General features: G+C 44.6%; 2 protein-coding genes across 5 annotated transcripts; one reads left to right on the top strand and one right to left on the bottom strand.

Moving 5' to 3' along the window:
• Positions 1 to 88: 88 nt before the first annotated feature.
• On the top strand, positions 89 to 931 carry LOC105688823 (signal recognition particle 9 kDa protein). The gene is made up of 3 exons (XM_012405373.3): positions 89 to 380; positions 637 to 705; positions 786 to 931. Exons 1-3 carry the CDS (start codon positions 309 to 311, stop codon positions 879 to 881), a joined length of 237 nt encoding a protein of 78 aa, XP_012260796.1. The 5' UTR covers positions 89 to 308; the 3' UTR covers positions 882 to 931.
• LOC105688826 (band 4.1-like protein 4) lies at positions 932 to 20,471 on the bottom strand. Of its 4 annotated transcripts, none has more exons than XM_048657600.1 (16): positions 20,091 to 20,471; positions 14,179 to 14,526; positions 9,094 to 9,198; positions 8,453 to 8,598; positions 6,388 to 6,485; positions 4,712 to 4,832; positions 4,443 to 4,530; positions 4,227 to 4,343; positions 3,375 to 3,899; positions 3,057 to 3,277; positions 2,908 to 2,983; positions 2,701 to 2,795; positions 2,404 to 2,559; positions 1,720 to 2,008; positions 1,328 to 1,434; positions 953 to 1,126 (listed from the first exon to the last, which is right to left on the bottom strand). In XM_048657600.1, the coding sequence occupies exons 2-16, from the start codon at positions 14,290 to 14,292 to the stop codon at positions 1,090 to 1,092; spliced, it is 2,295 nt and encodes a 764-aa protein (XP_048513557.1). In that variant the 5' UTR covers positions 14,293 to 14,526; positions 20,091 to 20,471; the 3' UTR covers positions 953 to 1,089. The 4 variants fall into 4 exon arrangements, with proteins under 4 accessions (XP_048513558.1, XP_048513557.1, XP_020709600.2 ...); XM_020853941.2 differs by lacking the exon at positions 20,091 to 20,471 and adding an exon at positions 19,509 to 19,977; XM_048657601.1 differs by lacking the exons at positions 1,328 to 1,434; positions 20,091 to 20,471 and adding an exon at positions 19,509 to 19,976 and having other exon boundaries at positions 932 to 1,126.
• Positions 20,472 to 20,745: the final 274 nt, after the last annotated feature.

Here is a 20,745-nt window from a genome sequence, read left to right as displayed (position 1 = left end):
CCCCTAGAAGATTGCCCGACGTCAGTCGTGATGTTTCGATTTCGCTGTTATTGACACGAGTGCCACCAGTGGTCTCCACTGTGGGCGTAACGCAGATATCAGTGGATTTCAGTGTCCCGCAGGCTTTGCCGCAGTACAGTATCCAACAAGTGTCGTACGTTTCAATTTTGTACTTGACACTGGTTTAATATTTAAGCAGTTGATTTGAGTCCTTCAAATCGTGTGTTTCGGAGTTTTGGCAGTGATCTGTTTTGTCGAATTAATAGATACGTGTTCTTCACGTATAAATAAGATCCAGGGCATCAGCGATGACGTATATGAAATCATGGGAGGAATTTGAAAAGGTTGCAGAGAGGTTATATCTCCAGGATCCAATAAAGGTTAGCATGCTTTCAAACGTCTATTCGAGCTTTTCGAATCCACCCCTATATTCTATCAAACCAATTTACCTTCACTGAAAATCGACACCTTGTCAACAATTCAAACGCATTCATCAATAATCATCCTCCACCTAACCTATACCTCTGTCATCAACCAGCTGTTTTCTGAAATTGATTGAAATTACTGTTTGACATTCACGATAACTGAACGATCTTCTTTTTGTAATTTCCTTCACTATTTCTGTTATTTTTTCAGGCACGCTATTCGATGAAATATTCCCATAACAAAGGTACCCTGTGCCTGAAGCTCACAGACGACAGAACGGTGAGAGAAAGAACATCCTGAACCCAATTCCAATGGCTTCCACCCTATGAACGGTAAAACTTTTTTCTTTTTTCTTACAGTGTTTGCAATACAAAACAGAGATTGCGCAAGATCTGAAAAAGATGGAGAAATTCATAGGCAATCTAATGCGGCATATGGCGTCTAAGGATAATTGATATTTATTTCAATAAGAATATATTTTTAAATAAAAACATGTTCACAGAAATTCTATCAGCTATAAATTTTGTCGCATGTGTAACAAATCTTCATATACATATTATGTTTGATTCTGCTTAGTTTCGATTTATCGATATACAAAAAGCATATTTCTAATGTACATATGTGCATAGAACCTCCTCCTCTTTTGAACTCAAAGCTCGGTGCTCATTTCGGTCTGCTCTTGTGACGGCGGGTCAAAGTTCTGCAACAATTAGGAGATACTTGTCAATCATTGGATAATCGATGTGAACTAAAGATCTACATGCGATAGATACAGTCACACTTTCCTTGCAAAACCCTTTTTCAATGCTAAAGAAATACCACAATTACTCCTTTCTAATATTCATTGCTGAAAGTAGGAGAATTGTTTGACAGAAAAGCTCAGGCAAAGAAAGAAACTTACGATATAATGGGCTGAAGAACCGCGTCCAAAGTTGCGTCAGCAGGAGGGTAGATTTCTTGATTTGAAGACAGATCATAGCGTCCCTCTCCCCCAAATTGCTTTTGTTGCTATGCCAAAGAAAGACCATTTTACTGAACTACTACACAGAAAATTTTCACCATGGTCTACAATTTTAGCTAGGGTTCATTCTCCGTTTATTCCACATGCCAATAGTTGATTATCGCTATTTTTCAATTCATATTTATAGGCAAAAATTTAATTTGTTTTTTCGAACGCTTTGTGAATTCGATATAAATTTTTTCGAAATTATGGCGTCACACACAGCAGGCAGTTCGATCAAATCAGAATAGAAGTGTATACAGGGGTGAATGAATACATTTATAAATACGTACAACTCTGGTCATTCTGGTGCTGCCCGCTGAACTTGAACAGCAACTCGAAAAGTCTTGAGGAGTGCTTTCTCCTAGTCCACTGTCGATATTATTGCCTATTAATACTCTGGCATTATGACGATAGTCAAATTCCTTCCTGGAATTATACTCGTTTCTAGCACAGAAATGCTTTGAATCAATACGCCCTGCAGACCTCGAAGTAGCTAAGTTATAACTTCCATCGCGAATATGATGAGCGCCTCTTCTGTCTCTTCCTCTCTCTCTCACGCCAAGCGATCCGAAGTTCGTTCTGAAATTTAATTGTTGACAATCTAGGCCTGGAGAATTCGTCGAGGTAACAGAGATACAAAATACATAAAATATTTGTCATTCTTCTCGTCGCGGCAAAGCAGCAAAGGTTGCCTGTAGCCGGGAAATAATAAAATAAACAGGTGCGTCAAGCTGTTAATCAGTGATTTATTAACGGACTCATGCTTCGAATAAATAGGGGGCATGCTTAGACAATGTGTATACATGCTTGAAATAAATAAAAAGACATGCAATTAAACAAAACAAAACGAGACGATCGCCTATAATAAGTATGATATATCTATAAAGTTTAAACATTAAACAATGACTACGGATCCCGTCTCGTCCTCGAGAGGGGGGCCATGAAGAACGCAGCTTGTCTTGATATCATCGTACCTAGGGAGAGCGGTCGCATCGACATCCTCCATACGTGATATCGGAGGGGTTTGGGAAGACTGAAGAACGGATTGCGACTGTACAATCGTGTAAGGGATCTCTCGTCTCTGCTGCTCACTCATCCCTGTCGTGTCGATCAAACCAAACTCCAAATGCCTGGAAATATTCATCAACATTGGATTCATCGAATTCTCAGATATTCTGTGTAGCAGGATTTCACGAGATATAATCAGCACAGAGGTGATAGTCTGACGTATACGGAAAGCCACGAAATGTTTATCGGCTATGGTGTCTTACTTTCGCAGTTCATCGGGTAAATGTTGCTTATGCGACGAGGAGGGACTCCTGTGCCTGCTCCTGTGCCTTCTGCGGGGCTCGGTATGACTCACCACCTGACAAACGTTAGATTATGAAGAAAAAGCGCAACGTTATACCAAATTTTAGCTAAAAGTATCCCCACAATCTTGCAAATCGTATAACACAGATGTCGGAATTGACTCTTACCACGGCTCTCTGAACACCCTCGCCCTTCCTTCGTTGCGCTTCCCTCCACTGAGGCTCGGAATCCACCAATTCATGCCTGCGAAAATGAAATATCATAAAAGAAATAGTTTTGCATAGAATCAATACGAATGTCGCCAGTCCGTACCCACCTGGAATTTCGTGAGCTTCGGTGCTTTCTCCGATGTTTCCTGTGTCCGGATCTGGAATCCGAGCCCCTGGACAGTTCGGATTCGCAGTCAGAGTGTCGGCTGTGCCTTCGATGACTATGACTGTGGCTGTGACTTCTCCGTCTATGACCGCCCCGACTGTGACTGTCTCCCGAACTCTGACTCTCCACGGAGCTGCTTCTCCGTTGGAGTCTGCTCAAGAGCTGTGAAAAAAAAATATATACGCAACCCGTATATTTAGTGGTGAGGTTCACGGTGCGAAAAACATCCCTGAATAGTTTATTGAAAAAGAGCTCTCACCGCAGGCGCTGTTCCAGCGGATCGTACGGAACGGGGACTAGAGGATGTGTAGAGTCCTCGGGGCTGACTCTGCGTCCACGGTGCACTTCTCGTGCTCCTTGTGCTCCGGGGACTAGTATTTTGTTGAGAATTATTATTGGCGTTCGATGTCGAGATACCGGATACCGGAAGGGGTAGAGAATCGACCGGAATCGGCGACGGGACCTCGAGGAAAGGGCCAGCCATTTCCTGTCCTTCTACGACGCGCCTCTGCGCTCTTCTACTCGGAGTTCTTTGGAAAGCAGGAGCAGGATTTCTGATTCTGACTCCGGAGTGCTTTTCGGATGCCGAGTTTGGGGGGCTGTAGGATCGGAAACGGGAATACGGACTTAGGGGGGGCGGTCCGGTGGCCATCAGACGAAAGAAAGCTTGGTGCTCCAGGCAGCACTTCCAAAGATGACGGCAGGCGCCCCGGGAAGGCGTTTCGAAACCGTGCGTTCGCTCGTCCGAGTTCTTTTCGCTTACTCGCAGCATAAAGTACCTGCCCTACGTCCCATTATTTTAATCACTGTTGTTACGAGTACTACAAACTATACAAGCGTGCAGCACCAAACGCGGAACGGTTCTTTTATATTGCCTCGGAAACTAGACATTACACTTGCACCCCCGGGGAAACGTTTATGGGTGAAAAATAGATAAAAAAAACTAAAAAGAGAAAAAAAGTAAAGGATATCGAGCAACGAAATGACGAGAGAACGTAGCGAAAAAAAATTTAGAAATTTTTACAACTAAATTATACCGTGAATCGGAGAAAAATAATTGAGCGATCAATTGGTGGAAGATTGCGGTTGCGCAAGAAATAGTTGTACATACCTTGTAATATATTTTGTTGATACGAGGCCAGTAATAGTTGCCGACTTTGTTCTTGTTTCTTAAAACTATAATGCCGCTCGGTGTTAGGCCCAAAAAATAATCCACGTTGTCCTCACCCTGTTGCAAAGGGGATCACCGAGAAAGATTAATAATGCGACCGAGGAAACAGTAATTTAAATTGATCGATTGTATGTAATCCATTTGATTACTGCGTACCAGAACTGGATGGAGATCAACGCCGTACATCTCGAGCCATTTGACCTTGTCAAGGTAGTTGAGCTCCGCGGCCGATGGAAGTTGACCTCTGCAAAGATTCTTTTCAGTTCGGAATTACCATAATTCGTTACTTCGTTGAACGTGTATTTAGATTCAAATTACTTCATTTCTATACCGTACGTTTTCTCGTAGAAAAATATTACCTTTTCACGCAAATACGTCGCGTAACATTTGAATCTAGAATACTATTAATATATTTCTTTCCTTACACGAGACTTTTGTGAAGTTCGGCGATCCGCGTTTCCAGTTCGGTCGTTTGGTTGGCCAAGAAACGAAATTCCGTGACGTATCCCGTCGAGTGCCTTCTCAAGTCGTAGTCTCCGAGTTCGGCTAAATTTTACGACAAAAAAGGAATGAAAAAAACAAATACGATCGAAGATGAATAACTGGAAAATAATGATGATAAGTAAGTGAAAAAGTTACGTAAGTTTATAAAACGAATATTTCTCAGTGTACTTGACCGTAAATCTCAGCTCTTTCTATTAATTATTTTACTTAAACTTGCATCCGGAGTTCGTAGTAACTTCCTACCGTATAATTAAACCACTCGTGGTACCGGTATTATAAAACGCAACACACAGAAAGAGCTGAGGAGATCGCGTCTCAATTTATTCCGCATTATAGACACACAGGCATATCTGTATTGTATATGTAACACGCGTACGAATACATCGGTATAAATGTGTACAAATTAATGGTATAATGTAATATACTCGCTGCACTCGAGGCGAGTCAATAAATAATTGGTCGGAACGGATGCCCGTGATGCCGTTCCTGCACCTCGCGATCCCCGATAATAGTATGATTTAACAATTAACCGATCTTCGCATAGCTCTTTACGTTATTTACAATATTGTAATGTCGAACGTCTGAAAATTAGTAGCAAACTTTACGTTGACTAAATTTCCGGCTCGTACTCGTCTCGGTTTTAAAATGTACACGATTTCAATTTATCGGGTAGGTGAGGACACGACAGGTACATAATGGAGATTAAGAGTAATAATCGCGGCGCTCCCATATCCTGCAATTTCCGAAGCCCAGGCGTATCCATTTCTTTTTTTGTATCCAGCTCGTTCTTCTGCCGCGATACTTGGTCCCGCATCGACCGTATCAAATATAAATATAGCAATATCGTAAGCTCGTAACGTATATATATATATATATATATATCTCAGAGGCGTTAACGGAGCGGTTAATTGGTAATACGGTCACGCGTTTGGAAAATAAATATAATAATAAGCAAGAAAGGTAGGCAATTAATATTATTTCATCCGAAGCGTGTCAAATGGATAGGTATATAATAAGCGGAGTTGGTCTTGATCGCGGGTTATTCAAGTTCGAATAACATCCCGTATAGATAGGAGTTGCAATAACGGTATTATTGGCCAAATTGGTATATTTTTAGAAGTTGAAATACGGTATAAAATGAGGCGCGAACGATGAGGGGAAACGTTAACGATCCCAACCGCGCTGATTCAGTTGTCCGAACTGAGCCGAGGTGATAATCGGTAAAACCTGTAAAACGGGGGTATTAAAATGCTAAAAATTTGTTGGCTCGTGTCGCGACATCGGCAGCATCTGTATACCTGCGGTATGGCGAGGGGCGTTGGGACGACTAAAAAGTTAGTAAAAAGTAAAAAAAAAAAAAAAAAAGAGATAAATCGAACCGGAGGAGAACGTCCCGCCGTGATCGCAGCTCTAATTGGAAGCTGTTGTATAATTGCAGAGTGCACGAAACCAAAGAAAAAACAAAAAAGAAAACGAAAAGGAAAAATAAAAAAAAAGTCTACTCGGCTGTTATTGTACAATTGTTGCGTAAATTGTCACGTACAAGAAGAAGAAGAGGAGAATCTTGAAAAATCAATGTATATCGATCAATTCTTACATTGTACAACGTAGGCACCGAGCTCAGCAGCCAAATCGAAAGATACCGGAAGTCTACCCTGCAGGATATCCTGTTTCACTTGTAGAAAAAATTGATACCTGAAACGAGAGAGGATGATATAAGTTTTTTTTCTTCATTATTTCAGCATACACGTACGATGATTATCATTGTCAGTTGAAGTTAAGCGCGTACAAAGTACACCAACTGTGATTAATGCGTGCGGTAGGTACAACAGAGTCGAAGTTTCGAGGGATTATATATTTTTAACGCCGTATGATAATTAAAGTGCAGAGTAAGAAGCAAAATGAAGAGAAAAACTAAGGTTACGTTGGTAAGTTTCGGAGGTGCTCTTCGGAGACTCTGTATAGTCTGTACGGATAGAGCCTCTGGCGAATTAACTGGACCGGAGTAGGTACGAACGTAAGTAGTATACAACGAAGTATGAGGATTACATTCTAGGTATGTATGACGGGGTCCGAAGAGCCCCGGAGCGTTTAGTCGAGCTTCGGGTGGGGTATACCTATGGGTAGGTACGTATAACCCGAGTATTAATGTATTGTATGCGTTAAAACACGTAGCAGGTTGTAATCTGGACTTCTTTGTAGGAGGAAAGACTCAGAAATGGTAGATTTTAAACCTCCGGAATGCCAGGGGGTCTATAATTTTCATTTTCGGGTCAGTAATTGGTCTGCGGACTTAATTGCTAGGGTCCGGCTGCTGGCGTTGCTATTGCCGTTGCCGTTGCCGTTGCCGTTGCCGTTGCTGCAGCAGCCTCCGTGAGTAAGCCTTTAAGCCTTGGGCCAAATACGAAATATTTCTTCCCCACTTGACCCGCCCTATACACGGGCTGTACCGGCCGTCCAATAAGCCGCTTTGCTACATATTCGTTCCCTCCTCATCTTCATCTTCCTATTTCTATCATCCCGTATCCCTCGATAAACGATTCCACGTATATACGTACGTATACGTATTACACGTCTCGTATCCACGGAACGCGAATGGTGCCTCTAGCCTGCACATCTAGATATTATATTATTTCCCCAAAAAAAAACAAAAAATTTAATTTCAAACTACACGCGAAACGACTATTTAAATTCTCATTTCGTTCGGAATTTTATATATATTATAATTCACCGTACTATATACACCTTACCAACCTTTGCCCCTGTTGAAAAATCGGTCTACGAGTATTTTATATCCATATATATACCCATATACCTATACACGTTACAGTTTGAAACGTGAATTCTCATCGTGCATACCGCGAGTACCGCTCTTTCATATGTATAATATATACATACCTATATATATATATACCTGTGTCTGAACACATCGTAAACCGTGCATTTGCATATAGATCGTTTTTAGCCGCAGTACCACCTGATACGGTACACGGGGAGTCTCTTTACCCTCTTTAATTTTCAACAAATTTTTAATCCCTTTTCATACAGTTCATATCTCTCCTTCGTATCTCTTGTTCATCTCGTTTCCGGTTGGTATGAAAAGAGGCTGCATACACACATACGGGTACTACACACCTACAAAAATCCCTAGATCTTATACAGGTGTACGAAAGCGAAGGAGGCTCGCTCTGTCCGCGACCGCGAAATCCGCGAAATTTACCCTCGAAGGTCTATAGGTATGGCGTGCTCGAGCTTTTATCACGATCATAAGGACGCAGCGGCTTCGAGCTCGCAGGGTTCGCTTTTAAATAATAATCACAGTAACAACGACCCGTCTTTATTACCGCGCGAAACTGCTAATGGACCAAAACTTTGCCAGCAGCACCGCGTCATTTTCCGCCCTTATATTTTCTTGCTTTATACGTCCGCCCCCCCTCCCCCCTCCCCTCCCCCCGGCCGGGGCGCATTTAATTCTTCTTCGTATTTCCGTATCAAAAAATTTTCAACGTCGATGAATATGAGTTAAAAACAACGGGACGTTAATTTCAATTTTTCGCGTGTTTTTCTTTCTTTTTTTTTTCTTTTCCCCCTCGGTTTCTAAGCAGATATTTCATCTACATTGTTCGCAGCTTTTTTCCCCCCAATTATTCATCTTCACTCACCTAGTAATTTCTTCGACGAGCTTGCAAGGATCAGCGGCGTAAAATTTGACCCCGAAATATAGGGTGGGAGCGTCCGGATTAGCGTCGCCGTTTCCACCTTGATTCTTTAGCTGCTTTCCAATCTTTTTACTCGGGTCCAACCATTGCTGATGTACAAAACGTTGATGACAATTAATCAAATCGGAGGATTATACATTGGATTCGTTGATCCGTAGACACGGGATAATCAATCGTTGTACATTGATTATTTTAAAAATTATTTGTACGTAGACGCTATACATATATAGCATTAGCCAAGGACCTCTGAAAACACGACGAGGTTTATCTTGCCCTCTCTAAGAGAACCGGATATTAAACTCGTAGCAGAAGTTTCCGGTCAATAATAATCTATATATATATATGATCGTTATTTGCTCACGGTTATATTATTCATCCGCAGGAATTACACATCCTGCATTTCAATAGGGAAAAATGAAGAATTCCTCAACACCGGTTTACAAATTCAATTAAAACGTCTAGCGCAGCTGACTTCACTTTGTAACTTTGTACGGTAGCAGGATATCCGAGCGATACGTGGGATGTTCCCGCTTGAGCTCGCCACGAGATCAAAGCGATCTTTATAATTATCGATTTATTCTTACCGTTTGATTCTCGTGGTCCAGATAGCGTAGTCCAAAATACGCGGTCTCGAGCAGATTGAGGTGCCTGAATACCCGGTCGAGGAGTTCCTGTCCCAGGCTGGAGGTCTGCGGATGTTAAAAACAAGGTATAAGTTCGCGGGACGAAAGATACGAGGGAATGAAAAAGCTCGACGAAACATTGCCGGAAAAGCGGCTGCTTTCATATCCCGCGGGGGGGTAACTACGCCCCCCGTCTCCTTGCCTCAAAATTGGCAATTTAGTCGGGGCTCCCCCCCCCCCCCCCCATCGCAATAGTCAACCCACGAGCTTCGTCGCACCTTATTTATCATACAAAGTTTGATTAATGCAATAACCAGAGTACATTCATTTATATTGTTTACTTTCGCGTGGAAAAATTTATACACGGATTGTATGTATTTTAAGTTTACGCAGAGGTTCAATTCACCGGCGAGTAGAGTTCGACGGTATAAGCGTAGCAGGTTCGTTGACTGTTTTTCCAGGTGAGCGTTAGTTAGTTCATCGGCGCGGTGCATCGCTCGTCGTAGTTACACACCGAACAAAAGCGCATTATGAATCGTTACGCCTTAATACCGCCGCTACTGGATGGTACAGCCCCGCTCCACCCACCCCCCCCCCCCCCGGATTCGGAAAAAAAACCTACGAACGAGTAAAAAAGGTTATTCGACTCGCGTAATTCCTATATACAGTCGCGATCGCGTGTTTCGTTACGTATATCGCCGTAGTCGTACCCTACCCTACGCAGGAGCGGGGCAACCCGCGGTTCGCTCTATGCGCACTCCCGTATATCTACTACACTTACGTTATGAGATCAAAATCGGCGGTTTCCGGTTCCCACAGGGCGAGCCGGTCGGTCCGTGACGCACATTTACCAACGTTGTTACTTTTTTTTTTTCTTTTTTTTTTCTTTCTTTTTCTCCTTATTTCAATTTCGCCCCCGCTACCACTGGCGTATAGCGGCACCGCGGAAGCCGGTAGCCGGCGTATCCCGAGTTAAGTGTCTGATCCACTCCTCGAAAGGGAATAAGAAGACCCACACGCGGCGCGTATACGTGGGTATAATATCCACCTATATATAAATGTTGCGCGTGGTGCGGAACCAGTACGGGTACTTTGCGCGGTGAATGTGAGAAATAAAGAAGAAAAAAAAAAAACAATAACAATAATAACAATGATAATAATAAACGTAAAAGTAGAGTCGAGGGGGAAAGGGTTCCGATCTTATTTTCCGGACGCGGTGCGGTAGGCGAGGCGTCGGATATATTTACGCGGATATCCATCCCTTCAGCTCCGCGTCGTAATATTACGGATAGAGCGATATTTTTCCCGAAAAGGTTAGCACGCGCGATTCTCGGAGTAAGAGGACGGAAGCGTCGGAGGAATAAACGCGAGAGTGCCGAGTTACGTCCCTCGCACTTTCGGCGATCGTTTTCGCTTTGTTCCGAGTGCTCGTCCTCCTCCTCCTCCTCTCTCTCTCTCTCTCTCTCTCTCTCTCTCTCTCTCTCTCTCTCTCTCTCTCTCTCCGTCGAGAGGGGCGCGTGCACGGGGGAACTTCCTCCGCCGTACACCTCAGCCGCGTCGGGGAATCGCGGCGTCGGATCGGCATTCGGTGTGTAACCGCGATTATTCCGCGGCGGTCAACGTATGGGTGGGGTACGGTATAAGGCGCACGTAGGTTTCGCGAGTACGCGAGTAGGTGTACAGAACCCCGAGAATCCGGATTCCCTGGTCCCCGGCGAGCGGATACCGCGCGCCGGGGCATCAGAAACTCGTGGCATTCGTGAGTCGGTGAGCAACGCCGAAGAGCCCTCTTTGCCGCTGCGAACGTTTTTGTTTTATATTCATTTTCAGTACACCTTTTTTTCTTTTTCTTTTTCTTTTTATTTTTCTTTCTTTCTTCTTTTTTCTTTCAATTTCCATATAACCGCGCGCGCGCACGTTCCTTACGCGTTTCCATCACTTACATAATGTATTCCGTTCAACGCGTTCTTACAGGTATCCTCCTACCTTCCCGCAAACGTTCCTGTACGTCGTACATACTTGAGCACGTGTGTGTGCGCGGTGTGGATATTGTGTAGAGACACGCATCATCACATGCGCGTACGTACGTACTTACGCGGGCATTCCTTCCACCGTGCCCACCGTGAGTGTGGCTGCGGTGCACACGTCGCTTACGCGCATTCGTATGGAGAAATTTCGATGCGATGACGCGCGTTATTTTTTCACGTATGTGCGGCGATACGCACGGTGTACGGGTACGCGTCTCTCTCTCTGTAAAATGTGCGTGGATATCGATACTACCCGCTACGTTCCCCGGTGGTTTTCTTCTCGTTCCCTTTAAATATTCTCCACGGTTCTCTTTCAGTCGCGTTGGTGCGCGGGTGCCTTGGCGCGCGCGCCCGACCGAGAGAACGTGACGAGGGAGCGTCTCTTTGGTCGTCAACGCGGCAACAACAGCAGCAGCAGCAGCAGCAGCAAAAGCAAAGTCAACGACGTAAACGGCAGCGACTCGATGGAATATGTATACGGCTGAATATAGTTAACAACAAAAGGTCTTACCGCGTGGATCGAGTCGCGACGCACATACCGATGCCCCCGTTCGAATATCCGACGTTGTATGAACCTGCGCGCCTCCTCGACCTCATCCTTGTCCACCCTCGTCGTACCACGAGAGTGCGTAGCGTACACTCTTAAATGCCGGGGTTTTCGTCGCGTTTCCCGTTTTACGTGCAGAGTAGAGTGCGTAGGCGAACGCGCGCGAGGCGACAAATTTTTTCGTATTGTATGAGAATGGCAATTTCGTGCGAGAGAAAGATTTGCGAAATGAAATTTTCTCTCGTTCTCAGCTGGGACAGGATCCGATTGAACTGCGGAAACTGCGATCGGTAAACGGGGGGGAAAATAAGAACGAGAAGTATATATACGAAGAACCCGAAGAACCCACAAGAAGCGATCTCGCTCGAAGCGGTATCTCTACATCTTGTTTTTGTTGTGCGTATTACAGACCCCCCCTCCGTCCTTATTCTAGTTTCTACGGGGTACGCCCAAGAGTCGATGTACCCACAGCTTGGAGGAAAGCCGGGCGATGGGGTCGTCGGAAGGTAAGGCGCCCCATCATCATCATCATCATCATCATCGTCGTTGTTGTCGTCGTCTTCGTCTTCGTCTTCGTCTTCGTCGCGTTCTAGAAGCGGTTCGCGTGCGTCGAACAATTTTAAGATAGTTACACGTGTCTCGCTTTCATTTTTCACCTCTTCGCCCTTGTCTACATATACAGCCGTTTACGCGATACCTCGGGATCCGCTACCCCCGAAAAAAAATTCTCTGTATCGGCGAATGGAATTCCAGTTTTAAATTCAGACATCATTTGGTTTGCCGTTCGCGATGCGCTATAAACGAGAATCAATCCGAGGCCTGGTTATCGTGGGAATCGCCCTGCCCCCCCCCCCCCCCCATCGACTCCTCCCTTTATTCGGACTTAATTGTGCGGATGAAATATTTACAGGGGTTCCCCACGAACTACGTGCCGCTCGGTCAGACTCCGACTCCGACTCCGATTTTCGAAGCGTTTTTTCATTCACGCGCGTTATACAATTGCGCGTATACCTGCGTGATTTTTTTCCGTACGCTTTTACCCTCCACCCCCCCTAAAGTTTATCCGTTTCTAGTTCCGGTGGATCGTCAGGTCCGATGGTACAACAAAAGTACCTAAAGCGAAACACGATACATAAAAACCAATTCTACCACCCGAATGTTATCGCCTGAACCATTAACGATTTGGCATTACGAACCGGACCTGAAGTCTCTGATTACAACTCTACTACGCCAGGTGAATTATTACTTCGTGCTCGAATATATCCCGCACCTTCACCTCGGGCTGTACACGCCGAAGAAGAAGTGAGTCACTTTTTATCCCGCTTCGAACCTTTGGACCGTAACGCGTTTTGGAATTTTTTTGACAGTCACTTCGATATCGTTGAACTCGTTCGAATTTTCCAGTTTCGGGTAGTTACACGTGTGCGTAGGTAGGTGTCCGTTAAAATGCATTCAACGGATGCGTTCAACGAGCGCATACGAACGTCAGCGTCCCGTACGCCTGGGGAGAGAGGGAGAGAGAGAGAGGGGGAGGGAGGGAGGGAGAGAGTGAATCGGAATACCCGTGCGATAGTCTCGCCGGCGCCGGCGGCTTCCAATTTTGGTGTATCGGCTAATAACACCGCAAACGTTCCTCGCTGGCCCGGGGCATCCCCGCGCGTTCCTCGGTCTTCGGTTCTTCCGTTTGTCCGTCCGTGCGCATCCGGAGAAGAACCAGAAATTAGAGTGGGGTGGGGAGGGGGAGGGAAGGGAGGGAAAAAAGTGAAGAAATAAGGTTGCGAAGAGGCTGATATCCGAAGATCGAGTATCTCCGTATATACACTGGACGTGTATACTCGTACGATAATTGTATCGCTTAATTTAAATTCGTATTCTTCATCTTTTTCGTTTCAATTCGCGCATTTCGAACGTTGAAGAAGAAGAAGAAGAAGAAGAAAAAGGACGAGAAGAGGGTGGTAAAATATAATATCGTTTACCGCAACGACCGCAGAGTTATGCAGGTATCGGTGTATAAATAATTGCGGGTTTGGATGAGACCCGCAGTGATGTGGATGACTGACGGATTACCGGGCTACCGATCGCCGGGGTTGAAATCGAATTTCTTTTGAGATTTCTGCCTTTGAAGGAGGGGCTGCGTATACACGGGAGGATTTCGCGTGCGAGTAATTGACGGAAAATAAGCTCACATCAGGGTTTCTGGGTAACGCGGTAGCAGCGGCATATACTGTATACATACATGTATAACCGTGCATTTCTACTACATCCGCCGCGAAGGGTTATTACTGTAGACGTTGCTTCATTGACTGAAATGAATTTTTTCTTACGATACAGGAGTAAAAATTAACGGAATAATACGGATGTATAGATAGATAGTTATAAGATTTATCGTGCGATCGATAGAAATCAGCGGAGTTTCTAATACACGATTGATATTGTTACAAGGAATGGGATGTGGTGTGTATAGCTTCTTACCAGCACGTCCTGAATTAGTTCGTGTTCATCGAGAAGGATCACCTTGCAGTGTAGAAGGCGAGCCCTGCGGCGACCGGAGGGCCGCAATCCCGGACACAGCCACTCGACCACCATATCTCGCTTCCCCCGTTCCTTATTATCCAATCTTCACGTTCCTCTCGTTTTTCGCCTTTTTCCTCTCGCCCGGTCCGATGCCAGATATACGTGTAATATATCTTCTTAGACCCCAGCGATACAGCGATCTCCTGTATAACTTTCTTCCCCCGCGCAGATATAGATTTCCTCCGCCTCGTCGCACACAGACCGTTTCCCGCTACTCTCGCTCACTCCCTTGGTCTTCTACTCATCCTGAAAGATAATTATATGCGAAGATGTTCAGAGAGTGGAATTTGATCGATCGTCTCTTATATATTATTAGATCAAGAATACCCCCAGCCCTGGGGGCGAACCAATTTTTTTTTTTTTTTTTTTTTTTCTTATTTTCCGTTACATTTACTTATTTTTCTTTATTTTTTAGGCGCGTAGGAAAGAAGAAAAAAACAAAAAAAACAAAAAAAAATGTTAGTTCGGGTAACGTTGATATGAGCGTGAAAGAAAAAGAGAAAAATAAATGAATAAATAAATAAATAATTGTACGGAAAAGTGTGTACGTATGCAGAGTTTAATAGATTAAAGTTTCACGAGGAGGGAGAAGAACTCGACTTTCACGTAGAGACTGTGTATAATGATCGTTGTGTCTGCGGTCAAAAAATGAAACCGCTTGGCCCCGCACGTTCGCGCTCTTTGTTCATTTTTTTCCTCCTCCATCTCCATCTCCATCTCCATCTCCGCCATCACGTCTTTATCTTTTTCTATTTCTCTTTTACGCCCGAGCTGCCTCGCGTTGTATAGTCGCATGTAAAATACGCATACCCATATATACGTACCCGTACACCATATTCAGGTGTACGTATACGACGTTCCTTGCAAATCTCGCGTTATATATCCACGAATTTTTGCAGACTCCCGTCCCCTCCCCCCCCCGGTCGCCCGCTCCATCCCGACTGTACCTTTTACCTTCTTTTCTCGGAGTTCTTACGCTACGCCTCGCTCTTTTTTTTTTTTTTATTTCACTCCCTTTTTTTTTTTTTTTTTGTTTTTTTTTTGTCATCGTTTTATCGCTCTACGTACGCCGTCGACATCCTCGATATACACGCTATAATGCCCCAGGTATACAATATACGGCGTACATATTTTACGTACATGTATACGTCGTACAGCTTATGCCAGACAATTCACACCAGCTGTATTATATCGCAGGTACCTCTCTACCCGCGGTACCTACGCGCAGCATCGTCGAAAAGCGTCGGGCGGGTGTATCGTCGAACGCCTGTAATTCCGAGGAGTGATTTTGATCGGCGCGGACCACACTCGAAGTTGTTCGCGCGCAAATCCGTGTACGGTATAATACAAATGTTACACAACTGAATATTATCGTAATCGGACGAAGCGGAGAATAAAACGAGCGGTGTGGCTAAAATATAATAACCTGTGAGAGAGAAAGAAGGACGGAAAGGTGGCGATACCGAGGAGGCAGCTACTCGTCTTTACCGTTACTTAGCGTCGCGCCGTATCGCCTCGTATCGTATCGTATCGCATCTGTACAGGGCGTATAGTTTATACAATACGTACGATACTCGAGTCGACGATGTAAGTATGTATGTATGTATGTATGTGTACCGTGAACCGCGGGTGTGTCACGGCGCACATCGAACACCGTCTAATGCAAGCGTGGCGAAAGAATACAGGTGAGAGTCACTTGTAAAAGCGAATACCGAGGCTGTTTATGCGTATTATACAAAGTCTGCCCCGAACCCCCAGCGCGCGATCGAGCTCTTCCTCCTATCTTCCCCTCCCCCTCCCCCCCCCCCCCCTCCTCCCAATTCACCCCGGCGTTCTCCTAACTTCTTACATATATACATCATATATTCGCGTCACACTCGGAACACGCGGAGCTTCGAAGAGCTCTCTTTAGGGTCTTCGACTCCTCGGGAACGACGTCCAGGATTATGCTTACTTTTAACCGTGGTTCGGCGTGTGTCAGTTGTGTGTATGGTTATACATATACGTAGGCATGCATCATCGCCGCGATGAGTACGTGTGTAAAATTTAGACGATTGAATCGAGAGGATGATGCGACGTGTTGTACGAGCTTCCAGGCCTGTTGTGTTGAGTTGCAATAGGCAATTATTCAAATTCGTATGGTATACGCATGTTATACCGTATGGACATACCCAATGCTCGTTTTATAAACTGCCCGATCGTACACACTTTTCGTATTACTTATACTATTTGCGGAGCTTACTTTTATACCCGCGATTGTCGCGTGCATAGATTAACACCTGGGCAATTACGCGAGTAGGCGAGTAAGGACGAGTAGGAGGAGGTGCGGGAGGAGGGAGGAGGAGGTGAACGAATAAAGACCGGAGGTCATTTCCGGTTTGATCTTTCCAGGACTGGTTTATTTTTTATTATTATTTTTTCCTCTATCGTTCTTTTCTCTCAATGTTTCTTTCGTTATTACTTCGTTCTTGTTTTGTCTTTCCCTCCAACCATCCACCCTCCCTTTTTTCTTGTTTGTCCTACACCCTTCGCGGAGGTATAGTACTATATGGATATATATATATATATATATATATATAATTGAAGGGCGAGCGTCAATTTTAAAAGAATGTGTTTGAATTGGCCGATTAAAATTTAAAACACGAGGGATTGCATGTATCAAAGGTATGTATTATATATACCTTTATCCGTGAAGGTGTGTATAGGTATCCACTATACCTATTTATGCTAGATTTAAAATTCGAATCTAAAATGGTGGATGGGAGAGTACGAAGAAACCTCGAGGAAAGGGGATGGGGAGTTATTTCCTGCGGGATTTTAATCGGGGAAAAATGCGCGGGAGAGTTTTTGAGAAGAGGTAAAGAAAAAAAAAAAAAAAAACAGATTCTCTTCGACAACGGCAGCAGATTTTCCGTTTATGTATAAAAAAGCGGTATCTATATTCGTTACACCTTCGCGTGGTTATTGAAAAAGATTCTTTCCTTCAATTCTTTTGACACTGCACGACGACGCAACGTGAAACGTGTGTCATATAAGTATTCGGATGCAGAAGAAGGGAAGAGAGAACATCTCAGTCCAAGGACCTCGTTATATTCGCAAAAAAGATAAATTTGATTTATTCACGTGTATACCCATATACAAATATGTATACATCGAGAACTACCGATCGACGAACCTCGACAACCAACGATAGGGTTGTCACAATTTCCTCGATCCCCATTTTTCCCCGTGCACTTAAGAGACGTCGATGAGAGATTTATTTTTATTTGTCGTCGCGCGGTTGATAGATTTTTTTTTTTTTTCTCTTCATTTATCTTTCATTTTATGATTTTGTAAAAGGTACGCTATTATACGCGTGTATACGTACAAGAATGTAAATTGCTTCAATTTTTTCTTCATTTTTTATTATCAATCATTTTTTTTCTTTTCACGAATACACCGCCCCTTCTATTCGGTTACCGCAAACGATTCACGGACACGGTATTATTTCATCTCATCTTTTACATCGCATGTACAATCAATTTATCCAAGTTCACACTCTTTTACGATCTCAGCTGGTCGTATAAATTACATTGACGAGTTGATGCGATATCACCGTTACGTGTGAAAATATATTATGTCTGTACCGTGCGTATACATATATACCTCGTACACATAAACGATCATCTACCGTTTAACCAGCGGGTTTGATAATCGTGCGAATAAAAATCCCTCTTTCGGCTTTTTACCGCGCATCTCGCTTCAAGAGTACTGTTGGGTTAGCGCACAATGTAAAGGCGATTACGAAACGTCCTCGTCTACGGAAACGCGCGCCGCGAGCGTCAAGAACTTGCAAGCGCGCTCTCTTTACGAAAGTTAAATAAAGCGCGCCGACGAATATAATCCCCTCAATTTCTGCCCCGCGCGACTTACGCTGTATAAAAAGTTTGCCCCCTCCCCCAACCAACCAACGGTTCACGGATCCAAATAATAAAATACTTTCAGCTCGTGGCAGTCAGGTCACCGCATAATTCATCACCCGATATACACTCGACCATTGTATTTTCACCTCGTTGCCCCCTACGTAGCGAGAACGGGGTGGATATTTATTTATTTGTTCGATGTATGGACTACACACCTACGTGTATACGTATACATGTATTATTTGGAAACTTGAGACGTTACACGTATACAATTCTCGCGTACCAAAGACTCTGCAACCGTGAAGTAACGAGCAAAGCAAAGTTCCCTCTTCCTGACTAAACTACGGCGGAGTGGGTAACGCGGGACGCCAATTAGCTCCTCGCGTTGTACATCTGACAACTTTATATATATACATACATATACGTACATACATAGACATTCTATCTCGATGCAGAGAGGAGACGGATAAGCGACGGTGTGCGTACAACGTATGGATCACGAGTTACAGACCTCGTGGAGACACGCGCAGTGGTTTTCTCATCGGTTTCCGTATCTCCGTTTGAGCTTGGGGGCCACGAGGGCCCCACGACGCGTTTATAGCCGCCGTAAGCGTATAGACGTCGTCGGTGTGTGCGTAGGTATGTATGTATATATATTCGGAATCACCGAACCGCAAAGATAGTGAAATATAATCCGGCAATTCAATTAAATCAGCCTCAAGATGTATCGGTTGTACGTTCCCTTCGGTTTCCGGTTCCAAACACCCGTACCTCGGCGGCGTAAGGGCGGCGTACCTCGCTAATTGCGTCATTAAACGCCTCCGCGTTGTACGGAAAACTGTTGACGTAGTTATATACCAACGAGTTAATTGACTTTGACAGAAAACACATGTCTCCTCGAGTACCTTTGACTCGTTATACGTATATAACGTGTACGGCGGATCTACATATTTCGCACACGGGTAAATGATAACACGTTCACCCGTGTCGGGGAAGAGCCCGGATTTCGTATTCGCTATCGCCGCGCAAGACAATGCCTCCTTACTCCTTAGTTTACGCCCGGCCTTCGCACCCACAATTATTACAAGATCATCCACCTCCTGGTTTTTTGCCGCGCGCTTTTTTAACCAGTAGATGTGGAGTGAAAACTGATCAGATGAAATGGAATGACTCGCAACATCGACGAGTATCGGATAATTTTGAATTCAGATTTGAAAATATATCGCGTTTGAGAGGACGACAAAATTTTACGAAGTTTTTTTCCTTCGGTGTTTCAGGAATGTCGATGACGTACAGAAGATGTTAACGAACGAATAATTTATTCACCTGCGTTGCTCCTCAGATACTCGATCCTCCTTTGAAATATCTCGATGATTGTCGAAGTGTGACGTGGGTGGATACGGTGTGTCAAAAATAAATTTCGTAGTAAAATCTCAGGATGACTTTCATTTTCTTACGGTGGCGCACTCTTGTAACTCACTGGAGTCGTCGATCCAACTGAACTTGATTAAATCACTTGCGTCGAACCGAACAGATGCATAGAGTGATTCGAGTTGTGATACGGTACAAACTTTGGAGTGCGGATGCTGGAATAGCGGATGCGATGGAAACCGCGGTTCGTACCTCTGTCTCGAGTCGGAGGAGTCGGCGTACGGACTGACTCGACGAGACGCCGCTCACCGCGGCCGCGGAGTCGACGATCCTCTTTGGAGTCAAGCTCTGAGGAGAACCGGAGGGCGAAGGGTGAAGAGGAGCCCCGGTGCCCAGAGGACGAGGTAGGGTAGGGAGGGCGCTCTACGGTACACGCACACACACCTCACCAAAATGGATATACCTGTATACGTGAAACTTATGCGCATACACGCACACCTATATACACCTATATATATATATATACCCACGTTATACCTCCACGGCTCGTAGATGTCCGCCCGTTTAAGACCTGTGTTCTTCCTTCTTTTTCTTCCCCCTCGGATGCGGTGCACACGCTACTGCCCTCGGGATCTCGGGATGGGCAAACTCGCCCTCGTCTTATCTCTCTCGGTCTTTTTATCTCCTTCCCTCCCTCTCGTCTTCGACTGTTTAGAGGTCTTAAAAGACCCTTCGCCTTCGGCAGGCTCTGTCAGTGAGGAGAATCGCTTCGTTCCGTTGCTGATCATACAACGGTATGCGGATTTCCTTCGTCCGACGTAAATCCGCGTCGAGAAAACCCCGCGGAGATTATACTTCGTGGAGCACGTTGGGATCGCGGTGTATAGCGGCGGCACGCGCCTAGACGGTCGGATCCCGTATAATGGCATCGTGTGATATGCGGTATATGTAAATGGCTACATACCTCACTGATTGACGGATCACGTGGCAGGGATGGCTGTGGATCTTCAATCATTCTATTTTATTTTATTTTATTTTATTTATTTTCACATGACTCAGGTATGGAATAAATCGCTCGGCAATTTTCCGCATTTTCCGCAAGTTACTGGAACGGAGAAGAGTATAACGGCAGTACAGAGCGGAAAGAGTTACGCCATATATGTATAATCGTCTACAGACAAAAACTGATGCT

Source organism: Athalia rosae, chromosome 6 (genome assembly GCF_917208135.1).
Source record: "Athalia rosae chromosome 6, iyAthRosa1.1, whole genome shotgun sequence".
In the NCBI taxonomy this organism is placed as follows: Eukaryota; Metazoa; Arthropoda; class Insecta; order Hymenoptera; family Athaliidae; genus Athalia; species Athalia rosae.
This window is presented reverse-complemented; position numbering and strand designations above follow the sequence as displayed.